This window comes from Leucoraja erinacea, chromosome 32 (assembly GCF_028641065.1).
Source record: "Leucoraja erinacea ecotype New England chromosome 32, Leri_hhj_1, whole genome shotgun sequence".
NCBI lineage: Eukaryota > Metazoa > Chordata > Chondrichthyes > Rajiformes > Rajidae > Leucoraja > Leucoraja erinaceus.
Window position 1 is genome coordinate 11,422,962 of NC_073408.1, and position 22,341 is coordinate 11,445,302.

Sequence of the window (22,341 nt, forward strand, 5' to 3'; positions counted from 1 at the left end):
GGGGACCAGCTCGAGAGCAAAGATCATAGAGCGGAGTGGGCTATGGATAACAGGACAGCGGGTAGTGGAAACTCCTGTGTCAGCGCGAACAAGGGACCAATTGAGGTTACTTGCACTGACACATGGAGTAAGCTCCACCGCCCGCTGTCCTGTTATCCATCGCCCGCTGACCCGCTCTTGAGCTGATTGCTCTGGCATGATCTCCGACCCCCTCCTTCTCAATGCTCCTGCCCTCCCGCAACTTTACCGCTGGCCAGACTCACCACACACTGTGAAAGGAACTCTTCCCCCCCCTCCCCCTCCCCCCCCCACAGCGGTGCTGTCCGCTTCCCACTTGCGTTGCGCATACGCAGTACATAGTCACGCTGCAAAGGCAGAATTTCAGCTGCCTTCAGCTCTGTTTGAAATTGACGGATTGAAGCAGCGACTAGGGCACGTGGGTTGCACCCACTTTCCTGTATTACACGTACTGCTGTAGGATAAAAGGCACGGAGAATTATGCCTGCCCCAGAGATCGATCTCTTAGGTAGGCATAATTCTCCCGTGCCTTTACTATTTATATTTAATAATTATCATTTTATAATTTTAGTCAGGGTAGGCAGTGCCTACCTTCCCTACCCTGAAGGCACGTGCCTGATTTGGATAGAGGTGCTTTTAATTCTAGAGTATACAACCAGGATATTGTTGGGACCATGGCTAGTGCTGGATCCAGCTATTTCTCGATATTCCCTGGAGTGAATCAAATTGGTTGCAGTGCTGTGATACCGAAGTTAGTAATAAGAATGGAAAAGTGAGATCCGTTCAGTTCTAAATTGATGAGAAATTTAACGTTGGGGTGGGTGTTTTGTGATGTAGACTATCAGGTTTTCATGGAGGAGAAGAGCTGGTATTTTTAATTGGTTTCAGTTTGGGATGGTGAGTAAAGATGTTCTCTCCGGGCTTTTGAGAGCAGTAAGAATTGTGAATGCTGCAGACTTAATTGATTATTTTAGAGGTGGCAGTTTAGCCGATGTGCTGATTAGTTTTCCACTTCTGGTGTTATCAGTTGGGGCGTGATTCTACCTGTGGTCTTATTCTGCCTTTAATCATTGCACTACCAACAGCCAAGTGTAAAGAAAGAAAAGGAGACGGTGAAAGATGATGAGAAAAGGAAACGTTTCCAGAGCATCCTGGATCCCATCCGGCGCACAAGCAAACAGGATCGCAACGCGAGTAAGTGGGACTTGGACGTGCAGTGCGCTATTTGGCTATTCTTTATTAAATGTAGGATCAAAGCATCAGGAGACTGATCTGTGACATCTTTGTGTAGTTGAAAAGGCCAAGTTACTGCATCAGAGGCAAATGGGACCATATAGCCGATCTACTTCTCACTCTGACCACAGCGAGAGATCAAAATCTATTCCATTCTTCAGCGAGGGAAGCGATCAGTCAGCGGTGACCGGCTCATCAGGTCCAGCGTCGGCCAACGTTGTTCATGATGGGATCTCAGAGAGCGATACAGGTACCCGGGAAATGCAGTGCAATGAATTGTATCCAGCACCCAGCACAAAATAATTTGTATGTGATGACTATGTTGTTGCTGTCATAAGTTGTTGTCTCTGCTTTTATCGATCATCTTCCCTCTCTCTGCTCCATACTACTCATTTTCCCTCCTTTTCTCACCCTCTCTCATTTCCCCTCCACTCTATTTTCCAGTTTTTGTCACATTGCCCTCCCACTGCCCTTTCCTGTCCTATTAACCAATTTGGGCTTCGCTCACCCCCTACTCTACCCCAGTCCACACTTCTCCCTCTCCCTTTCTCATTTGGCTCTCTTGCTCTGCATCACTGTTTCTCTCCTTTCACGGGTGTGATTGAAACGGAGCATGTCAACATTAAAAAATGAGTGTGAGAAATGATGGGGGAATAGCAGCAGAATATTCTCGGATGTATACATGATTCTTTCTCTCTAATTGCCTCTATCCTTCTCAGATTCTGCTCCTGCAACACCTGCGACATTGAAGATGTTAGCAGACAACTTATTCATTGGGGATTCCAGCACTTCTACACCAAAGTCAGCCTTCGAGCTATCCACCCTCGATCAGGTGATGGAGGAGGACCGAGAGTCAGAGAAGTGAGTAATTTTCTGTGATCAATTTAGCAAAGCAGCTGCAGAGCGAAGCACATCTGATCAACTGGATCAGGACTCGAAGGATCTGATGGCTTGTATATCTCACCGGGAACCACTTCTCGTTGTGTTTAGAGGAGATGAGTTCAGTCGGAGAGTGTAGTTGTCTGCTGATCGCTTTGCGTTAAGTGTCAAAGGTTGCGGGTAATTGCATTATGGTATTTGTGTTCCTGCTGCCTAATCTTCTGTTGTCTTTCAGAAGTCTCGAGATTTCTACACCCCCGTGTACTCCTAAACCAGGTCGCCGGTGAGTTCCCAATAAATCTGGGTTTTGCTAAGAATGGGCAATGTAAAGATGTGTTTGTGAACGTGGATCTACTAATATAATGTCTGCAGCTGTAGAGAAATGGTGAATCTAGCTAGCCCCTCTTCAGATATTTACTTTTCTCGCATTCTCCTTTCAACTGGTTTGAATACTGTTGAGGACAAGGGCTTGGTCACAGTCTAAGCTACACAAAGCAAAGATACAGAACTGGTGGGTACTGGCCTTTTTGTAATACTAGGTAACTAATGTGTCATTATTGATGCAGATATAGTAATGGTAGTTGCTGATCTGTCACTGCATACACTGTGCTGGTGAACAACTATTCTAGTGCAAATCTGGCACCATAACAGTGAGTTACTATTGTACTGGGTACCGGGGTTTCACTGAGAAGCAATACCGTTGGACAGCAGTCTATGAATATATCACCAAAATACAGCACTGGTACGTACTGATCTGTCACTGCATAACATTGAGGTACAGATGGCTACAACTATGAAACGGTGAAACAACAACTTAATTCCCACCAGTACTCTAGGGATTAGTTCCAAAGAAAGAACATAATCCTCATTTGCACAATGTGCATTTTTTTAATTGGGATTTCTCCTGTGATATTGCTACCAGTATTGTAAATTGGTAGCCAATCAATTTCCCAAGTTCTTTCTGTCAAGTTGCAGAAACAATGGGTGGGGTATTTGATCTCTCTCTGCTGGCACTGCAAGTATTTTGGGCCAAATGGTTTCTCCTGTACATCATAAAATGAATTGGAAACCATTCTGCCCAATATGCTTGTGGTGGTTCTTTTGAATTAGTCCCATTTGTTTATTCTCCTGGCCCTGCAATCTTCTGGGCAATCTCAGTGAAGATGTGGATTCTGGGGATGAGATGGTGGGACTGGTGCGGTTCTGTATGTACTCTTATTGTATTCTCTGGTCCTCAACTTGCAGTAATATTTATGATCTTGTTTCCTAGAGGGGATGGGCATGGGTATGGAGCATGGACCGAGGCTGGTTCTCAGACTCACTCCCTGAGCCAGACGGAGGATGATCAAATGCACTTGTCGGATGTGGAGCAGGACCCAGCCAATTGGCAGCAGCTGGTCAGTCGGGATGTCCTGTCTGGCTTGAAACCGCACGAGATCAAGAGGCAGGAAGTTATTAACGGTAAGGCAAGAGTTAGTGACGGGTTGGGATCATTAAGGATAGGGAGGACCGTCTGGTTTGGGGACAAGCAGTATTGGTAGGGCTTTTGGAGAGCGAGACAATGCCAGGGATTGGTGGGATGTGTATGGAAGTGGATTCAGTGGAATGTTAGATGCATTTGAGATTGCTAAATGACAGGAAATACATGGAACAATAGGAAGTGTCTGGAGGATCCCAGGGAAAATGGGGAATATCTTGAGGATCCTGGGAAGAATGAAAAGTTCTGAGCAATCTCAGTGAGGATATGAACTGTGGGATGAGGTGGTGGGACTGCTGTTGAGATGTCAGCAAATCTAGGGGCCTATTAAGGTCAGCCACACATGGAGACAATGCAGAGGATTATGGCCTTCGCACCAGGAGGCATCACGACTATTGACTTTTGGCAAGTGATTTGTTCATTTTTAGTTCAGATTTGGCAAATCCATATGTGGGAGTTTACCATGAGCACTGACTCTAATCTGCAGTGTTTCTCATTAGTTATAGATTTGTGTGTCTTGTTCTCTGATTATCTTGTGCAGAACTTTTCCACACGGAGCGTGCTCACATCCGAATGCTGAAGGTTCTAGATGTGATCTTTTACCAGAAGATGAAGAGAGATGGCAGCATACCCATAACTGATGTGAAAAACATATTCTCCAACCTCGATGAAATCCTGCAGCTTCATGGTAAATGTAGACAAAGCTGTGATTGTCGGGGGGGTTGCTGGCACAGATGGCTCTGATATTTAACTTACCAGATGACTATTCAAAGCTCTGGACTATTAAGATGGGCTTTTCCAACAAGACAGTTATAATCACGCGAATATGAAATTAAAAAGCCAAACTTAATAATAATGTTCTGAAGCTTCCAGATTTAATAATGTCTTCCACAGTTGGAAATCTGCCATTGTTATCTAGTTTGGTCAAATGCATCTCCAGAGCCATCCTTTTAAATGTCCTCTAAATTGCTCCAGCTTGTCTCTCACATCACAGGACAATTAAAGGTTGAAGTGAATGTTGACCAGACCAACATTGTTCAGGTTCTCTCAACAACTGTTGTAGTTATTGGCAATGAAAACATTTTTGGGTTTCAGTAAGAGTCTAGTCTAATCTGTGTGAGGCCCTGCAGCTACAAGTGGTTGGGCAGGAGCCCAAATATTATGAGAGTGCACAGTAGTAACTGAGACAAAGAAACGCATCTCTGGGCAATGGAAAGCATTATTGCTGATGATAGTCAAAGATAAGGATGTGAACTTTGCAGTGAATAATGGAAAATCTAGAATTGATCTCCTTATCGCAGAGAAGATTAATGTGACATTTTCCTTGAAACGGTCTAAACAGGTTTATTAAACTAAGGAGAAGCTCAAGAGATGGAAAGTCAATAATCAGTGGAGACGGATTTATGGCAATTTCCCCAAAATATGAGGAGAAGAGGATAATTTATTTTATACAGAGCATTTATGATCTGAAATGCACTGCCTGAAATGCTGGTGGAGACTGATTTAATAATACCTTTTAAAAGAAGAACTGAAAAAAAATTATATTTGAAAAGAAAATAGCCAGGAAGAATGAAACTAGGTAGCTCTTGCAAAGAGCATGATTACATTGGAACAATGGTCTGAATGGAATCCCCTCTGTTGGACTGCATTATGATTCCACGATTTACTGCCCTGGAGCTATTTAATATGGAGTGATAATGAAATAAATGATTCTAAAGTCAGATTTTCTTTTTATTTCCAGTTTCATTAAATGAGCAGATGAGGAAAGTCTGGAAAAGAAATGATAACTTTGTGGTTGATCAGATCGGCGAGGACTTGTTGAGCTGGGTGAGTGTCCGTGAATAAATTGTATATGAACAGTGATGAATAGAACTTTCCCCTGTGCAAAGGCTGATAGTATAGGCAAACATCCTGCAGCATTACTCCTGGAAATTAATGCACATTCATTAAAATTAGATTTATTGAGGTAATTGGGATTAAAAAGACCTTCCTGTGACAAGATATTAAGAACATGGGTTTCAAGGGAGACACAGTAGAGCAGCTGGTACAGCTTAAATCAGAACTGTAATGAAACACACTCCCATAGACAAGCACAGAGGTACCATCCAGAGCAAAGTATTTAGATAATTTTGCTGTTGAACCTGGCATCCACTCAACAGATTCAATGTAGCTTCAGCAGCTACAATCGACAGGATGCCAAATATTACAGCATCCTGCCATGGACATTGATTCCTTTTCCTACATTATTGTGCACCAAGATCTCCGACTCTGAATGCACCGCAGTGGTGTGTGAAAGACTAGGGCTGGAGCACATGATGATCACTCGGTGCCCTCCTTGTCATTTCCATCAAGTTCCTAGGTATAAATGTCACCAACAATTTGTCCTGGTCCAACTACATTGAAGTTACAACCAAGAAAGCAAAGCAGCCCCTCTTCCATCTCAGACGACTAAGAAAGTTTGGCATCTTGCCAACTTCTACAGATGCCCCGTAGAAAGTATCCTATTGGGATGCGTCACAGCTTGATTTGGTGACGGCTCTGACCAAGACCCCAAGATGTAGAGAATTAGATGTAACCCAGTCCATCACTATTGAAGGGTCCTCTCAAAAGATAAGTGTAGTCTAAATCTCACAACCTACCTCATTGTGGTGATCACACAATCTTTTTTGTCTGTACTTTGCAGCTGTCTTGCTATGATGCTGTAGCACTCTAACCTTCACTCTGGTGTGTTTCTCTTTACACTACCTCTTATATTTGTGTATGACTTGATTGTACTCGTGTAGTATGATTTGACTGTACAGCATAGAAACAGGTTTTCATGGTATCTCTTGACAATAATGCATTAATACCAACACCAGAATTCCAATGAAATTGATGTGATGATACTTCTATCTTATGGAAAATTTATTTTTGTACTCTTTGAAGCTCTTGTACAGTATGGCATTGATCAGCATTCTCTCTCCTGTCCAGTGACTAGACGTAGTGTGTGTTCCTTGCACGTCCTCCTGTCTGAGTAATTCTTATTTAATTTCTCAGTTCAGCGGTTCTGAAGAGGATAAGTTTAAACGGGCTGCAGCCACTTTCTGCAGCAATCAGCCCTTCGCTTTGGAACTAATCAAGTCAAAGCAGAAGAAAGAGTCAAGATTCCAGGCAATCATTCAGGTGAGATAACTCTCCCAAATCTTGAATTGCCTCCAAGCTATTGCATGCTTTAAACTTGTACATGAATAACCAAGAAAGTTGTTAATGAGTTACATCGTGGGAGTGCTAATGTGCATAAAATGCACCTAACCCACATGGTTCCTGCCCTTGAAAGTAAAGTATCCTTCAAATGCACATAGAGCAGGAATCATCATCTGGGTTAGGTGAATTTTAAAGGAAGCTTCTAACATCTTGGAGCATACTTGGGTGCAACAAGTGGCATCAGCACATTAGATTCATCTTGATTCTCAATTCCCAGCAGATACTTCCACTGGTCCATTTACCGTCTCCATATCTTGCTACATTCCGGTAACTCTTCTCTCTTGTATTGTTATCTCCTCCCCTTTCATTCTTTATCCCTTCACATAGATAAATGGAAAATTTATAGAAGCCAGCGCATTTACCACCACTACTTTGAGATGAAAGAGGAAACTGGATATCTGCTCTATATCCACAGTGAGACCACACAGCACCCAAGATCACAATCAACCCCAGCCTCTGGAGCTATGAGGCAGCATCACTAGCTGCAATGCCACTAAGTACACTATGGGTTAGCAGCAGCATACGGCTTGCTCTATGCTGTTCCATCGTCTTCCCCACCCCCTCTTCATTTCACCTGTTTTCTCCACATCTCTTATTGCCCTATGTCCTACAGGCATTCCATTGGGGGTGAGAGGTGTTATCATGGCGCATGTTTGCTGAAGCTCCTTGCAAATGCTTCTGGACAGAAAGTCTGATCTGTACAAGAGCATAAACTGCACAGTGAATGTGCACAGACAGATGGGGAGATCTATTCTGGGTATTATTTATGCTCATGAATGTAATTTTCAAGCAATATGAATCAATTCCAAATGTAGATGGAATTGGAGACTATTGCAGAAGGCATTGGTGATGTTTCACATGGTTGGAGAAGCAGATGTGCTGCATTAAGTGGATTATCTTAGTTACACGGTGATATTTTGCAGGAGGCACAGAGTAATCCACAATGCCGGAGGCTGCAACTTAAAGACATCATCCCAACTGAAATGCAGCGCCTGACCAAATACCCACTACTCCTGGAGAACATCGCTAAAAATACAGGTATGTCCAGTCTAGAGTCAGCTGCATAGAGAACCCAAGGGATAATTAAAATAGAACCGCCAGGTTACACATGTGAACACAGGAGATGGCAGTGGGAGGGTCTCTGGACGATAGCTATGTAATTGTGTTTCATCACGTTCCTCGTGCTTCGCAGTGTATATGCTGTGAGCATTAGAGGATGACATATATGGGAAGCACTACTAACGGACGCTAGTCTGTACGAAGTATTATACATTCTCCCTGTGATCACGTGGGTTTTCTCCGAGATCTTCGGTATCCTCCCCAATTCCCGAAGACGTACCGGTTAGTAAGTTTATTGGCTTGGTATAAGTGTAAATTGTCCCTAGTGTGTGTAGGCTAAGGTTAATGTGCGAGCATCGCTGGTCGGTGCGGACTCGATGGGCTGAAGGGTCTGTTTCCGCGCTGTATCTCTAAACTAAAGAAGCTCTTCTAGTTCTGCTGTGTTTGATAAAAGATCCTCCAATAATTGCACATAAATAAACCATAATGCCAAAAACAGGCTTAATATTTCATTTTACAAGTGTTTTCATGAAGTTTGTACGGTTTTCTCTGGAGAGAGATGGAACAAATTTATTTAAAGTGACAATTGGTCTTGTTCTTAGATCCAGAACAGCACGATGAGAAGAAAAAGGTAAAACAGGCAGCGGAATGCTGCCGTCAGATCCTGAACTTTGTGAACCAGGCTGTAAAGGAAGCTGAAAATAAGCAGGTGAGTGTTTGAGGTGAGGACTCTATGCATGAACCCCTACCATGCCACACAGATACGTTGGTTTGAGTGGGGAAGACTCGGCATTGATCCTTGCCTTTAAAACATGGTAGATTTTGTGTTTGAACGTTTGCACAGTATGTACATCCGTTTCTTTACTCTTGTACAATATATATGAAAAGTTCTCGATATCAATCCCATATATTATTTAAAGTATATTTTTTTGGTTGAAAATGGATTTTATGAAAGGCACAAATAGTGCACTGTTGTCGGATGAGTCCAGCTGCTTCATCCCTATTCATTGCCACTATTTGCTATGACTGCATCAGTATCAGCCCTTGGTTTTCATTGACTGGCATCAACATTCACTCAGACAAGTTAAGGGATTGAAAGGAAAAATAACCAAGGCTTGTTATGTCCAAGACAGTGAACAGTATTTCCTTACAAAAATCAATTTTTTTTTGAAGCTAGTTTGCCTCCGTTAATTTATTTCAAATCACATTCTCTACCTTTCGACCTCCACCTGTTTTATGACTGGATTATTTGGACATGCCTGAAACAGTATGCATTGAGAGCGGGGTAACTGAGTTAGACAATTGGTTCCAGAACGAAAGGGAAATGGTGTGGTAATGTGAGCTTCATAAAGCTTCACGCTTATCAACGAGCCAAAGGCTATCATTGAAACATCAAGGGTAAGAGTTGGGGACATCAGCTAGTCAAGATGCTTTCTGTTCTGTGATTTGCCCAGTATTTTCTTGTGAAAGTTAATGGGTTCTTTCCTTATGTCAGCGGTTGGAAGATTATCAGCGCCGCCTGGACCTGTCTGGCCTGAAGCAGTCAGATTATCCACTGATTGAGGAGTTCCGGGTAAGTTATTTAATGGGGAAAATATGAAAAGGCCGGCATTATTAAAGTTTAGATGAGAAATGATTAATAAAACATTGCAGAGACCCATTTTTGCATTTAGCACAATTTGTTTTTTCTGTATCTCCCAATTTAAGAGTCTGGACCTTACAAAACGGATCATGATTCATGAAGGGCCCCTGACTTGGCGGGTGAATAAAGATAAGACAATCGGTGAGTAAAGAGCTCCCTCAGAACATGGTGGCAAGTGCAGTTTTTGAAGATTGAAATCATTTGAAAAATAGGCAGGAACCTCTCATCCGTATACTGCTGGAAGTTTGTATTGGACATTGTTTCCTGATCACTACACCCCAGACACCAGAATATATTTTGGAAAGTATTCAGATGTCAAGTGAAAAATGATTCTTATTACCTTTATTGCTGCCATGTTGTAAACTAGAATACTGCATTACTTCTGTCGGACAAATATCTCTTTGGGATGTTTGTGGTTTCAGGTATTTATGAATGTTCCTGCTCCATCAATTGGTAGTGGAAGTTTCTGACTTAGATGCTTACTATACAGGATTATGTTTAGCGTATTTACGTTGCTGGATCTTATCTCTGTATTTACGTGTTTTCATTATCTTGGGTAGTTCAGTGCAGGGTTCCATCTGTCCAGTATTTACAGAAAAGGAGTCGTGTCTCTGTTATAATGTATAGGGTTCTTGTTTCGGAGACGGGTGGTTACAGCTCAGGATCTTGCATGTTGGGTACATACTTATCAGTTCTAGTTCTTGTATTTTTAAATGGAATTTAGTGTTTGGATTATTCTTTTATGAATTTCAGTCCTTTGGATATTTGTAATAGGTGAGTCTTGTGTATCGGCCGATAGGATTACTTATTCTCTCAAGTGTTGATGCAGCAGTTTATATCTAAGCTATTTATAAATGTGATTATTGCCTGCGATTCACGGTATTGGTTCTTATTTTTGCAGTAGTACAAATATCTGACAACTGGATGCTCTCTACAGTGCAGGGAATCCTGGCTGTCTAGTACTAGTGATATTGGTTCTTTATGTTCTTGTATTTGGTCATTGATGTTGTAGGAGTTGGAGCTTTAACCACATACCCATAGAGTGCACCTACACCTTATTGCAGTTTGGGTCATGGGAATTCACATTGCACTTCCAGAACTTGTGTTGAGGAAGAAAAATACTGTAACTAAACACAAAATGCAAAGTAAGCAACAAATGTTGGAAAATCACTATGCAAACATTTTTGCAGAAAGGCAACTCCTCCACAGAAACAAAATGCTGGAGTAAGTCAGCGAGACAGGCAGCATCTCTGGAGAGATGGAATGGGGTGACGTTTCGGGTTGAGGCTCTTCTTTGACTCTACCCGAAACGTCACCTATTCCCTCTCACTTGAGATGCTGCCTCTCCCGCTGAGTTACTCCAGCATTTTGTGTCTATCTTTGGTGTAAACCAGCATCTGCAGTTCCTTCCTATACAACCTCTCCACAGTACAGAGGTGTCTTTTTTAATGATTTTTTATGAGAATGGTAAGTGGATCAATGTGAACGGATAAACAGTCATAGTTTGTCAGATGCTGTGTTCAGTGCTCACTGGAGCTATACGTAGTTAGGAAAATGTTGGCAGGGCTTACACCAAGCTCTGTTCAGAGTTCACCTTTAAGATGTGATCCTGGACATTTTACAAAGCTCTTGGCCTGCGTTGAATCACTCTACTGACCATAGCATCAGAAAGAAACTGATTTTTCCACAGACATTCCCTTGGTATTGGTTTGTGAATTGTATTTCATGGTTTGCAATGTCATTAAACAGTGGTCCTGGACACTGTCCATTTTCTAAGGTGAACTTGGACGTTGAACTAGATTTACCAGTTTGCCTTTAAATGCTGGGAAGCTGTTTCAGCATGGAATCTAACCTTTACTCATGGAAATTAGCTTCCTGAGAATCTTTGCATTTTCCTATAATTTTATAATTCACACAAAGCAGTCCAGTAGTCCTCAATGTGCATTACTTTATGGATACTTACTCTACCTGCCCTTTCTTATCTACATAGATCTCTACACACTTCTGTTGGAAGACATCTTGGTTCTATCTCAGAAGCAGGATGAACGGTTGGTGTTGAAGTGTCACAGTAAGAATCTTGCTGCCAATGCTGATACCAAACACACCTTCAGCCCCATCATCAAACTCTCTGCTGTGCTTGTGCGAGAAGTTGCAACAGGTTAGTTGCTTCCAGAATAGCAATCAGCTGGTACTGGGTGGAAAGAAATTAAAAATTACAAGGATGAGGAGATGAAAAGGGTAGCCAGAAGCAATGCATCTGAGAGTGCAGTATCTTTGTGGATGTTAGTCATTCAGCACTGGCCGAGTGGTGTGATATCTTGGCTGCATGCTGTCATCCAGATGTGACCATAGAACGCCTATTCTCAGTCTGATTGTGAGACTACACTGGTATTCTTGTAAGTGTTGAAGATTAAAGGCTAATCTGTTTATGGGGTTTACGGTTAAAGGATTTGATCTGGTAAACAGAAATTGTTTCCTTTTTTGGGTTGTGGGGAGCAACTCACAACAGTAGTTGTTGCCCACAACAAAGGGACAACCAGATCTGCTCTGCTGATGTGAGCAACCACTTAATACAAATGCTAATAGAAATCTAGATTTCTATCCCTTGAACAACTACTAGGCCTGGGGGTTTGAAATTGCCAGAAAGCTGGTTAACTGCTGGTATATAAGATAATGGAGGCGGGTAGATAGATCTAATTTGCATATGGATCAGCCTTGATAAATTGAATGCTGAGCAGGCATAAGCAGCTGAAAGTGTTAGGGCATAGGAGTGTACGGTTCAGATTTTTGCTACTAGGAAATAGATATAGTGAAGGTAGACAAAAGTGCTGGAGAAACTCGGCGGGTGCAGCAGCATCTATGGAGCGAAAGAAATGGGCAACGTTTCGGGCCGAAACCCATAGTGAACTGTGGAATGTTTAGAACTCCAGTTTGTTCACTAATGATCAAGTTTTGCCATTTTCAGATAACAAAGCTTTTTTCGTCATCTCAATGTCAGCTGATGGTGCACAGATCTACGAGCTGGTGGCCCAGACAGTGTCTGAACGGAAAACGTAGGTCCATGTAATAAAGTTGGAAACCTGAGATTGTGGGAATAAATTTTATTTTTTAGTAACAGATTTGATGACTGGGCAAATAGGGAGGAATTTGCAATGAAAGTGCAGAATCGGGATTTGTGGGGCGTATCCATAATTGTATACATATCTCAATAACAGTAACTTCAGGATTCATATGGTCATGTGATAGGAGCTGAATCAGGCCATTTGGCCCATCAAGTCTGCCGCCATTCAAGCATGGCTGATTATCTCTCCCTCCTATCCCCATTCTCCTGCCTTCTACCCATAACCTCTGACACCCATACTAATCTAGAATCAATCTATCTCTGCCTTAAAAAATATTCATTACCTTGGCCTCCACAGCCATCTGTGGTAAAGAATTCCACAGATTCACCACCCCTGACTAAAAAAATTCCTGATCTGCTTTAAGGAACGTCCTTTAATTCTGAGGCTATGACCTCTGGTCCTAGACTCTGCTACTAGTGGAAACATCTTCACAGATTTCACTATTCAGTAAGTCTCGATGAGGTCCCCATCATCCTTCTAAATTAATGCGAGTACAGGTCCAGTCATATCATTGATATCGCTGGGCTTGTACTCACATGAATTGATTCGAACTCGGAGATTTACGGTAATGGCCACTCGTCTTCCCGAGCTTACCTGCCATTAACGAGTCTTCCCGAGTACCTACCGTTAGCGCTATGAGCCGCTAAGAGACGTCCCTGAGCTCCGACGTACCCGCTACGTTCATTCTCTGTGCTTACCACGAGTTTGATTTTTTTTTTAAACTCGGGAGAGCTCTTGGAATGAACTCATACCATGGGACAGGGCTTTAACTTTTAAATGAGTAGACAGTATGTTTTGAGAGTAGACAAAAATGCCGGAGAAGCTCAGCGGGTGAGGCAGCATCTATGGAGCGAAGGAAATGGGCGACGTTTCAGGTTGAGACCCTTCTTCAGACTGATGTCGGGATGGGGGGGGCGGGAAGAAGAAAGGAAGAGGTGGAGACAAAGTGGGCTGTGGGAGAGCTGGGAAGGGGAGGGGAAAGGAGAAAGCAGGGACAATCTAACATTGGAAAAGTCAATGTTCATGCCACTGGGTTGTAATCTACCCAAGCGAAATATGAGGTGCTGCTCCTCCAATTTACGGTGGGCCTCACTCTGGCAATGGAGGAGAGAAAGGACGGATTCAGAATGGGAGGGGGAGTTGGTGTGCTTTTGCAGTCTCTTGACCGGTTTTGCTAAAATCTAAACTTAATGCTGTCCACAAATCATATTTGAATTGATGCATTACAAGTTGAAACTATTTTAAGAGGTATTTAGACAGACACCTGAATAGACAGGGAATTGATGGATATAGACCACATACATGCACATGTGTAGTTTGTTACAAATGACAGGCACAAACATTGTTAGCTGTTGTGTTTAAGAAGGAACTGCAGATGCTGGAAAATCGAAGGTACACAAAAAAGCTGGAGAAACTCAGCGGGTGCAGCAGCATCTATGAAGCGAAGGAAATAGGCAACGTTTTGGGCCAAAACCTTTTTAAAGAAGGCTTTCGGCCCGAAACGTTGCCTATTTCCTTCGCTCCATAGATGCTGCTGCACCCGCTGAGTTTCTCCAGCTTTTTTGTGTACTATTGTTAGCTGTTGGTCTTGTTCCCGTGTTGTACTGTTCCATGTTCTCTGTTATCATTGTTAGAGACTTTTGGACTGACTTGCCAGCCCCGATTAACATAAGTATTTTAACGTTGGAAAAAACATTAAAATGGACAGGAGATGGGAACAATTATAGCAGAATAGTCTCTTCCTGTGCCTTTAAAATTAGTAATTTAAGGCCGAGTCTGGTGGGGTTTTGAAAGCCATTTCTCACTGATCTTTCCCTGTTACATTTACAGATGGCAGTATTTAATCACACAGACATCGGGATCGATAAAAGCACCAAGCCATCATGTGGCCCCTGAGCCGCCTGCCACTGAGTAAGTATTTCACCTGCATTGTGTCATGTTACTGAATGTTAATTAATCAAATATAATTTAAAATATGGAGTTCTCCACCATTGCAGTCCATAAATATTTTGCAGATGAAAAGCAGATCTGTAACTGTCTTGATCCATGTGGTGATGAAGCTTCTCAATAATCGGAGCTATTTTTATGCGGCTTTGTTAATATTAGGGTGGGGGGAGGATAAAAAGGTCAGCAGAGTATTTTCATTCGAGTGTTGGGCTTCATCCTTTGGCCTAACAGTGTAACAGGGAACAGCTGGATACATTTTGTGAATTTACACTAATTGGTGCTTGTCAAGAAAGAATGCTGATGATTCCCTTTTGCTGTAACTGTTTCCACACTGAGAAATCTCATATGGACCCATAACTCTCTACCAGAAATCTTTGGGAGAACACATTGTGTTGAGGATATATGGACTTTGCAACACTATGCAACATATTTGATGTTTGTCACTGTAGGATGTCATGTTGCACACACGTCAGTTAGGCCACACTTGGAATATTGTGTGTGGCTCTGATCACCACAGTCTAGGAAGGATGTGATTAAGTAGGAGAGTGTGCAGTAATGATTTACCAGGATTTTGCCTGGATGGATGGCTTGAGTTATCCACAGAGCTTCGAGTGTAGGAGGTTAAGAGATGAAATGATAGAGGTACACAACATTATGAGGCTTATATAAGGTAGATAGCAAGTGTCTCTTTCCTAGTGTAGGCAGTCCCTGCCTTTTATACTTGATATACTTCTATCTCATCCCCTCATACCCTGCTCCAGCAAAAACAATCCAAGTTTGTCCAACCTCTCCTTCTAGTTAATACAGTTGAATCTAAACAACAGCCTGGCAAATCTCTCTTGCACCTTCTCTCAAGCCTCCGTGTCCTTTCTATGGTGTGGGGACCAGAACTGTGCACAATACTCATAAGTATGACCTAACCAAAGTTTTATGCCACCGCAAGGTAACCTCCTGACATTTTTCCTGCCATATGAGTTTTGTACCACTATCCTATTGCACTGCCACTTTCAGGAAGTTGGACTCCAGATTCCTCCATACATCAATGCTCCTAAGGGTCCTGCCATTTTACTGTTTGCATTTGAAGATTGCAATATGTTTACAGATGACATCAAAATTGGTGTAATTGTGGAGAATGTAGATCGTCTAAGGTTTCAGCAGCATCAAGATCAACTGGGAACAAGGGAATGGCAGATGGAATTTAACACAAACCAATGCAAAGTGATGCATTTTAGAAAGTTATACCTGCCAGGGCTCGGAGTGAATGGCAGGTCCCTGCGGAACGTTATTGAACAGCAACACCTTGGGGTACAAGTGTACAGTTCCCTGAAAGTGGTGAACAAGGCATATAGTTTGCTTGCCCTCATCAGCCAAAGCATAGGAGTGGGATATCATGTTCTAGTTGTACAAATTAGTGAGTAGGCTATGCTTGGGGTTTTGTGTGTAGTTCTGGTCACCACACTATAGGAAAGCTAGAGAAGGTGCAGAACAGCTTCACATGAATGTTGCCTGGAATGGAGGGCTTAAGTTATAAGGAGAGATTGAATTGGCTTGCACTATTTCGACTGGATCAAAGGAGGCAGGCGTGTGTGACCTTATCCATTTTACCAACCCACTGTGCATCCTATTTGACTTAATCCACTGGACCAACATATCTTGGGGGACCTTGTCTGAAGCTTTGCTAAAGTACATGTACTGTAGATACCATCCATTATCTTTCTCAAATTTATGAGACATTCTCCCCCATACAAAGCCATGCTAATTTTCCGAAATAGGTTTATGCTTTTTCAAACGCAGGTACCATCCCCAAGATGCTTCAATTATTTCCCTGCCACATCTCAATGGTCTTGTGCATAAATCGTAAAATGTAACAGACTGGTACAACTAATAGTTAGAAAGACAAATAGTATTTGGCCTTTATGACGTGTTTAGAAATAGGGAAGTATTGTTATAGAATGTTGGTGAGGCCCAACCTGGATATACTCTGCTCATCATCAGTCCCCATATAGCCTTAACTCCTCCACAGAAGAGGAGTTAAAGCTATGATCATATTGCATAGAGGGACAGACTTGAGGGGTCAGGTCGTCTCCAGATTTTTTCCTTGTGTTATTTTCAATTCTGGCTTCTTGTGACAAATTTGTGCCCACTTCCTGCCATTTTTGGTACTGATCAGTTCCCTCTTAATCATCGTTCATCAGTCTAAAAAAGGGTCTCGACCTGAAATGTCACCCATTCCTTCTCTCCAGAGATGCTGCCTGTCCCGCTGAGTTACTGCAGCATTTTGTGTCTACCTTCGATTGAAACCAGCATCTGCAGTTCTTTCCCTCCTTATCCTTTGTACCCCTTTTGAAAACACATATCTGAGCATGATATTGTCTTCCTTCATGACAAGATTTGCTCGTAACAATTCATAATGTTTGATGCCCCGAAGATATTCATTTACATTTGAGGTGTCATGGAAACAAAGCTGTTTTACTAACCCACATGTGCGTATACCAAGCTACCTCGTTCAAGAATAATACTGGCTGTCTGTGGGTGTGCATGTGTGTATGTTTCTTCCCTGCCCCCCAAACTAATGTAATGATTGAATATTTAATGTAGGAGTGAGCAAGAGGATGAGGAGAATCTGAGCACAGTCCAGCAAGGTGGATCAAGCAAAGCCACAGCAAGGATATCGAACAGCAGTGATTCAACACAAGGTACCAAAATGTCGCAAGGAACAGATACCTGAATCAATACACAGCTGTTTATGAGTGTGACTTGTGAATCAGAGGCACTTATTTATGAGAATGTTATTTAGATTGCTTTTCTAGGTGTTTTATGGGAGAGATTTGCATGTTTGATATGCTTCCATCTGTGGATCATCATTCAGTTTGGAAATGACTGATCTTTTCTTTCTAGATTTCCTGACATTCTCTGTAAAAAAAAATGTGATTTTCAAAGGGTGAGAGAAAATGTGAGCTGCTTGTATAGAGAGGTGTGGATATAATTATGGCTTCAAATAAACCAAAAGCAAGTGATGTTTCAAAGGTCATCCTGTTCATCTGTATCTTGTCTTATTAAATGCCATTGCAACCCTCTGCAGTTGTATGTACAGGTGCTTCCCTGGAGTCAAAGGGAATTCTTGATTCTTGATTAGTACAAGTATCAGAGGTTATGGAGAGAAGGCAGGAGAATGGGGTTAGGAGGGAGAGAAAGATCAGTCGTGATTGATTGGTGAAGTAGACTTGATGGGCCCGAATGGCCTCATTCTATTATTCCTTACGATCTTAAATGGTCATCAGCAGGGCCGGATTTACCTATAAGCTAGACAAGCTTAGGCTTAGGGCCTCGAGGTCCAGGGGGGCCTCCGACCAAGGCAGGACACCTACCGTTCAACTCTGGGCGGGCCCCCCTCTCTATATATCTCTCTCTCCCCATCTCCCCCCGCTATCCGTGTCTGGGCCGCCGGGCTCCTCATCCGCCGGCACGGCAGGCCGCCTTGCACATGCGCATTGCTGCGTCCTGCACGTCCTACCCCCTGCACATGCGCACAACCACGGCCAGCACATTGTCGGCCGCCCTGCGCATGTGCACTGCAACGGCAACTGGTCGGCGCTGGGCACTTTCTCCCTCGCTTTGAATTGTGGGAGATTTGGCCGCCATGGCTGTCCATGCCGGCGGATGAGGAGCGAGTGGAGCCCGGCGGCCCAGGCACGGATAGCCTCGCCGCCAGTGCTGAAAACCAACGTGGAGGGGGCCTCATAAGTGGAACAGCTTAGGGCCTCTCTTCATCTAAATCCGGCACTGGTCATCAGGAACACAGGCAAAATAAGCTTCTTCTTGCATGGTCTGAGTAATCGATCTCTGTCACAGGTAAAGAGGTTGATGATCCGCTGGCAGCGAATCTCTCAGCGAACAACAAGCAGAAACACAGTGCGATCATCCCCACGCAGGAGACAGAGGAGCAGCCCAGGTACATACAGGACTATAACAACCTCCGAAGACCCTCTGCCGGGCGGCCCCCTTACAGAAGCACTGAGTTGCACTATTCCAGTCGGGCTCGGGGTTCAATGTCATCAATCGCTTACTCAAGAGCTGAGGCTGCACTAATAAACCGTAAGTAAACACTCTCTGTCATCTCGGGCTGTAGGTATGATAAGGGGGGAATGACTACTTGTCACAGTGGTCCATCTCGGAAACTTTGCAGTGGTGGGACATACAGGGGTCTCAATTCCTACATTTACTGACATTTTTCAGCAAGGGCTTGTTTCAGGCTGTTTTGTCCTCTGCCAATTCTCAACCACAGTTGCCCATTCATTGTCATGCTGCCAGATATTTAAAGGTAAATAATGCTTGCAAGCGAAAATGTTTCTTGATTGCTGCAAAGCTCCTAAGCATTTGATTCACTGCAGCCTTCTCTCCATCTCTTTAGTTCACTCATTGAAGCGATTGCTGTCGGCTCATGCGATGGGTTCAGAAGATGATGCCAGTGATGGAGCATCTGTTCGGCACCTTCCAGAAGATGACAGTGTACTGCCGTCACCAAAGCAGGGGACTGATGAGCCATCCAACAGCACGACGTGTTGTCAAGGTGGGGCACCCAACAAGGCACTGCAGCATCAGCTGGAGATAGCCAATGGGACAATGGAGGAAGTAGAGGCTGACACAAGAATTAGTGAAAGGACTAAACTTCCCCGTCAGTTCACACTGGAAGCGGGTCACAGCGAACGTATCCCAACTGAAGGACGTGGACCAGACTTGGTAGCTGACGATGGTGGAGATAGGTTCTACGACGCCCCAGAAGATCACTCGGATGAGCATCGATTACAAGGGAACAGTTCAAGTCCAAATAGAGAAGAGGAGGCAAAGTCACAAGCCCGTTCATCAGGTTGGTTATAAGCATGAACTGCTTGCACAACTGGTGTCCATTCTCCAAAGAAATGTGTTCCCAACAGGGAAATTGTCTGAAGATAGACACAAAGAGCTGGAGTACTCAGCGGGTCAGACAGTGTTTCTGGAGAAAAGGAATAGGTGACATTTCGGGTTGTGACCCTTCAGTCAAGATTAAAAATGTGTCCTCCTTTTTGAGTTCTTGAGACTAATTACCAAGTAGTTTTCCACACCAACTGTCCATTGTTTAGTCTTGACTTCCCACAAGAGTTGAGTAGTTACGTCACTCAAAATAATGTATTGGTTTGGGTAGTTACAATGAGAGCTTCTGGGTTCTGTCCTGTTTTCTTTGTAAGAAACATTCTTCAGCCTGAGATCTTCAAGAGGTATCACTAACTTTTATTAAAATCTTTGTTCACTTTGGCAGGGAACTTTATAACCCTGGATGAATTTCCACAGACAGAAGGAAGCTCCACTGATGAAGTAGAAATGTCTACACTTCCATCTGATTATTCTGTGGATTGTCTCACCCAGAGCACAGAGGCGAGGGAAAGCAACAGTGCAACTGATCCTTGTAATGCAGAAGGCCCAGAGGCAGGAATTAGACAGCTGCTTCCTACATCACATGTGCGCAACCAAATCCTCCAATTAATTCATAGTATCGAGTCTGATCTGAAATATTTAAAGGTAATATGCGTATTGAGATCTATCCAGTCGGCACAGCCTGGTACTGGTGCATCTGATCTTTAGTGTGACACCCCAACCCAAGGTTGTATTCAATGGTGAATTTTCATTGTCGGTGTGATTTGCAAAAAATTAGCCGGTGTTCAGAATGTTTTTATCAAAAAATAAATGATATCATTAGGAGGAGAAGAAAGGTCTGTGGTTATAACCTCTCTGGGATAGCTGACGTTTCGGGTCGGGATCCTTCTCCAGACTTCGGTGTTTTTGCGTGATATAGTCCCCAGATAGAGCAGCTCAAAGCATGTAATCAGAGTTGCTTTTTCCTGAACTTAAGTTCACCACCAGTTTCCTTTGTATTGTTAAGTAACAAAATGAAAACTGACATTTCCTGGTAACAATGAAAATGGCTGCTTGAAATTGAGAATTTGGGCAAACTCTAATAGAGATCACGGGATCTGGCAATGTATGTGTGTCTTATCCTCACAAACAGAGTTGCACATTGTAAGAGAATGGGTAAAGGTAGAAATGTCCACAAAAGGTTGAAGATAATTCAAGAGCTTCAGTGAATACTATCTCTCATTTCAATTAGCGAGTAACCCAGGAGCACATTTGCTGACTTCTTGTGTAGTGTTGACAGGAGCTCACTGTACCTGCATGCTTACTTTCAGTGACTGATGAACAAGGACCCCCAGATCTCGTTGTAAAAGGAAAAGTACAACAAGACCTGGGGCTCCATGTTCATCAGTCACAAAGTAAGCATGCAAGTACAGCGGGCAGTGTAGAAAGCTAATGGCATGTTGGCCTTCATAACATGACGAGTTGAGTATAAGAGCAAAGAGGTCCTCATGCAGTTGTACAGGGCCCTAGTGAGACCACACTTGGAGTATTGTGTGCAGTTTTGGTCTCCAAATTTGAGGAAGGACATTCTCGCTATTGAGGGATTGCAGCAAGGTTAATTCCCGGGATGGCGGGACTGTCGTATGTTGATAGAATGGAGCGGCTGGGCTTGTATACTCTGGAATTTAGAAGGATGAAAGGTGGTCTTATTGAAACATAAGATTATTAACCGTTTGGACACGGCAGATGCAGGAAACCTGTTCCTGATGTTGTGGGAGTCCAGAACCAGGGGCCACAGTTTACAAATAAAAGGTAAGCAATTTAGAACGGAGATGAGGAAAAACATTTTTGAGTTGTGAATCTGTGGAATTCTCTGCCTCAGAAGGCAGTGGAGGCCAATTCTCTGTATTCTTTCAAGAGAGAGTTGGCTCTTAAAGATAGTGGAGTCAGGATAATGGGGAAAAGGCAGGAACGGGATACTGATTGTAGATGATCACAATGAATGGTGGTGCTGGCTCGAAGGGTCGAATGGCCTACTCCTGCACCTATTGTCTATTGAAATAATGAGCTAAAGATAGCTGCAGTCCGTAGCCTTAGCTACTAACTGAAGGCAATTTTTGTGTGTAAACTTATTCTTTCACTGTTCATTTCAGGAGTTGGAGCTGGAATGCCACAGTCAGCAGGTCCTGGAGCTCTCAGCTACGCATGAGCCAACAGGCAAGTGTCTGATTACATTGCGATGTTTAGCACCATTTTGCTCCGACAGGCCCTCAACAGAAAGCAGTCTGCACAGTTAGAGGGGATACTTTGTAACCTTGCGCTACCATAATTGTCTTGGGTCACGAACCATTCCTTTAAATTAGAAGATTATGCTTGTCATTTTGCTGCTTAAGAAAGTTGGTAGGAAAACCAGGGAATTACTTAAAACCAATAAAACTGCAGATGTTGGAATCTGAAACAAACCAAATACTGGAAGAACTCGGCCTCATCACGCAGGATTTGTGGAAAGAGAAACCACATGTTTTGGGTCAAGGACCCATCCCAGGGAATTATAGTCCCGTAAGACTTTATTTTTAAATTAAGAACCAGATAGCTGAACACTGAAAATGTTAATACCTGATAGATTTTTGTTTGGGGGTGACAGGAGTGGTTGATGTGAAATGTCCATGAATGTTTTCTTCTGCAGTCTTGACATTATGACGAAAGAATAGGTAATTCAATCCATCCAGTCCATTTTGGTAATTATATTCCACTTGGCCCTCTTCCTGTGTTTTCTCATCCAAGTCAAGTGTAACCCACTTTTCCCTTCTCCCTCTGCTAATCCAGCTGCT

At 43.1% G+C, this 22,341-nt stretch overlaps 1 protein-coding gene across 13 annotated transcripts in view; it reads left to right on the top strand.

Moving 5' to 3' along the window:
• Nucleotides 1–22,341, top strand: part of LOC129712382 (rho guanine nucleotide exchange factor 12-like) — a 93,355-nt gene that overhangs the window by 66,881 nt on the left and 4,133 nt on the right. For 11 of the 13 annotated variants that reach the window (XM_055660756.1, XM_055660761.1, XM_055660763.1 and 8 more), the window contains 20 exons: nucleotides 1,104–1,212; nucleotides 1,310–1,501; nucleotides 1,971–2,112; nucleotides 2,366–2,413; nucleotides 3,401–3,591; nucleotides 4,149–4,295; nucleotides 5,349–5,434; nucleotides 6,644–6,769; nucleotides 7,774–7,888; nucleotides 8,512–8,618; nucleotides 9,405–9,482; nucleotides 9,617–9,692; nucleotides 11,542–11,709; nucleotides 12,517–12,604; nucleotides 14,504–14,584; nucleotides 17,219–17,316; nucleotides 18,473–18,715; nucleotides 19,032–19,487; nucleotides 19,917–20,176; nucleotides 21,664–21,727. In XM_055660756.1, the coding sequence (XP_055516731.1) occupies nucleotides 1,104–1,212; nucleotides 1,310–1,501; nucleotides 1,971–2,112; nucleotides 2,366–2,413; nucleotides 3,401–3,591; nucleotides 4,149–4,295; nucleotides 5,349–5,434; nucleotides 6,644–6,769; nucleotides 7,774–7,888; nucleotides 8,512–8,618; nucleotides 9,405–9,482; nucleotides 9,617–9,692; nucleotides 11,542–11,709; nucleotides 12,517–12,604; nucleotides 14,504–14,584; nucleotides 17,219–17,316; nucleotides 18,473–18,715; nucleotides 19,032–19,487; nucleotides 19,917–20,176; nucleotides 21,664–21,727 (2,875 nt within the window). The remainder of the gene's footprint in view (nucleotides 1–1,103; nucleotides 1,213–1,309; nucleotides 1,502–1,970; nucleotides 2,113–2,365; nucleotides 2,414–3,400; nucleotides 3,592–4,148; nucleotides 4,296–5,348; nucleotides 5,435–6,643; nucleotides 6,770–7,773; nucleotides 7,889–8,511; nucleotides 8,619–9,404; nucleotides 9,483–9,616; nucleotides 9,693–11,541; nucleotides 11,710–12,516; nucleotides 12,605–14,503; nucleotides 14,585–17,218; nucleotides 17,317–18,472; nucleotides 18,716–19,031; nucleotides 19,488–19,916; nucleotides 20,177–21,663; nucleotides 21,728–22,341) is intronic. The other 2 variants (XM_055660757.1, XM_055660769.1) reach the window with 2 other exon arrangements.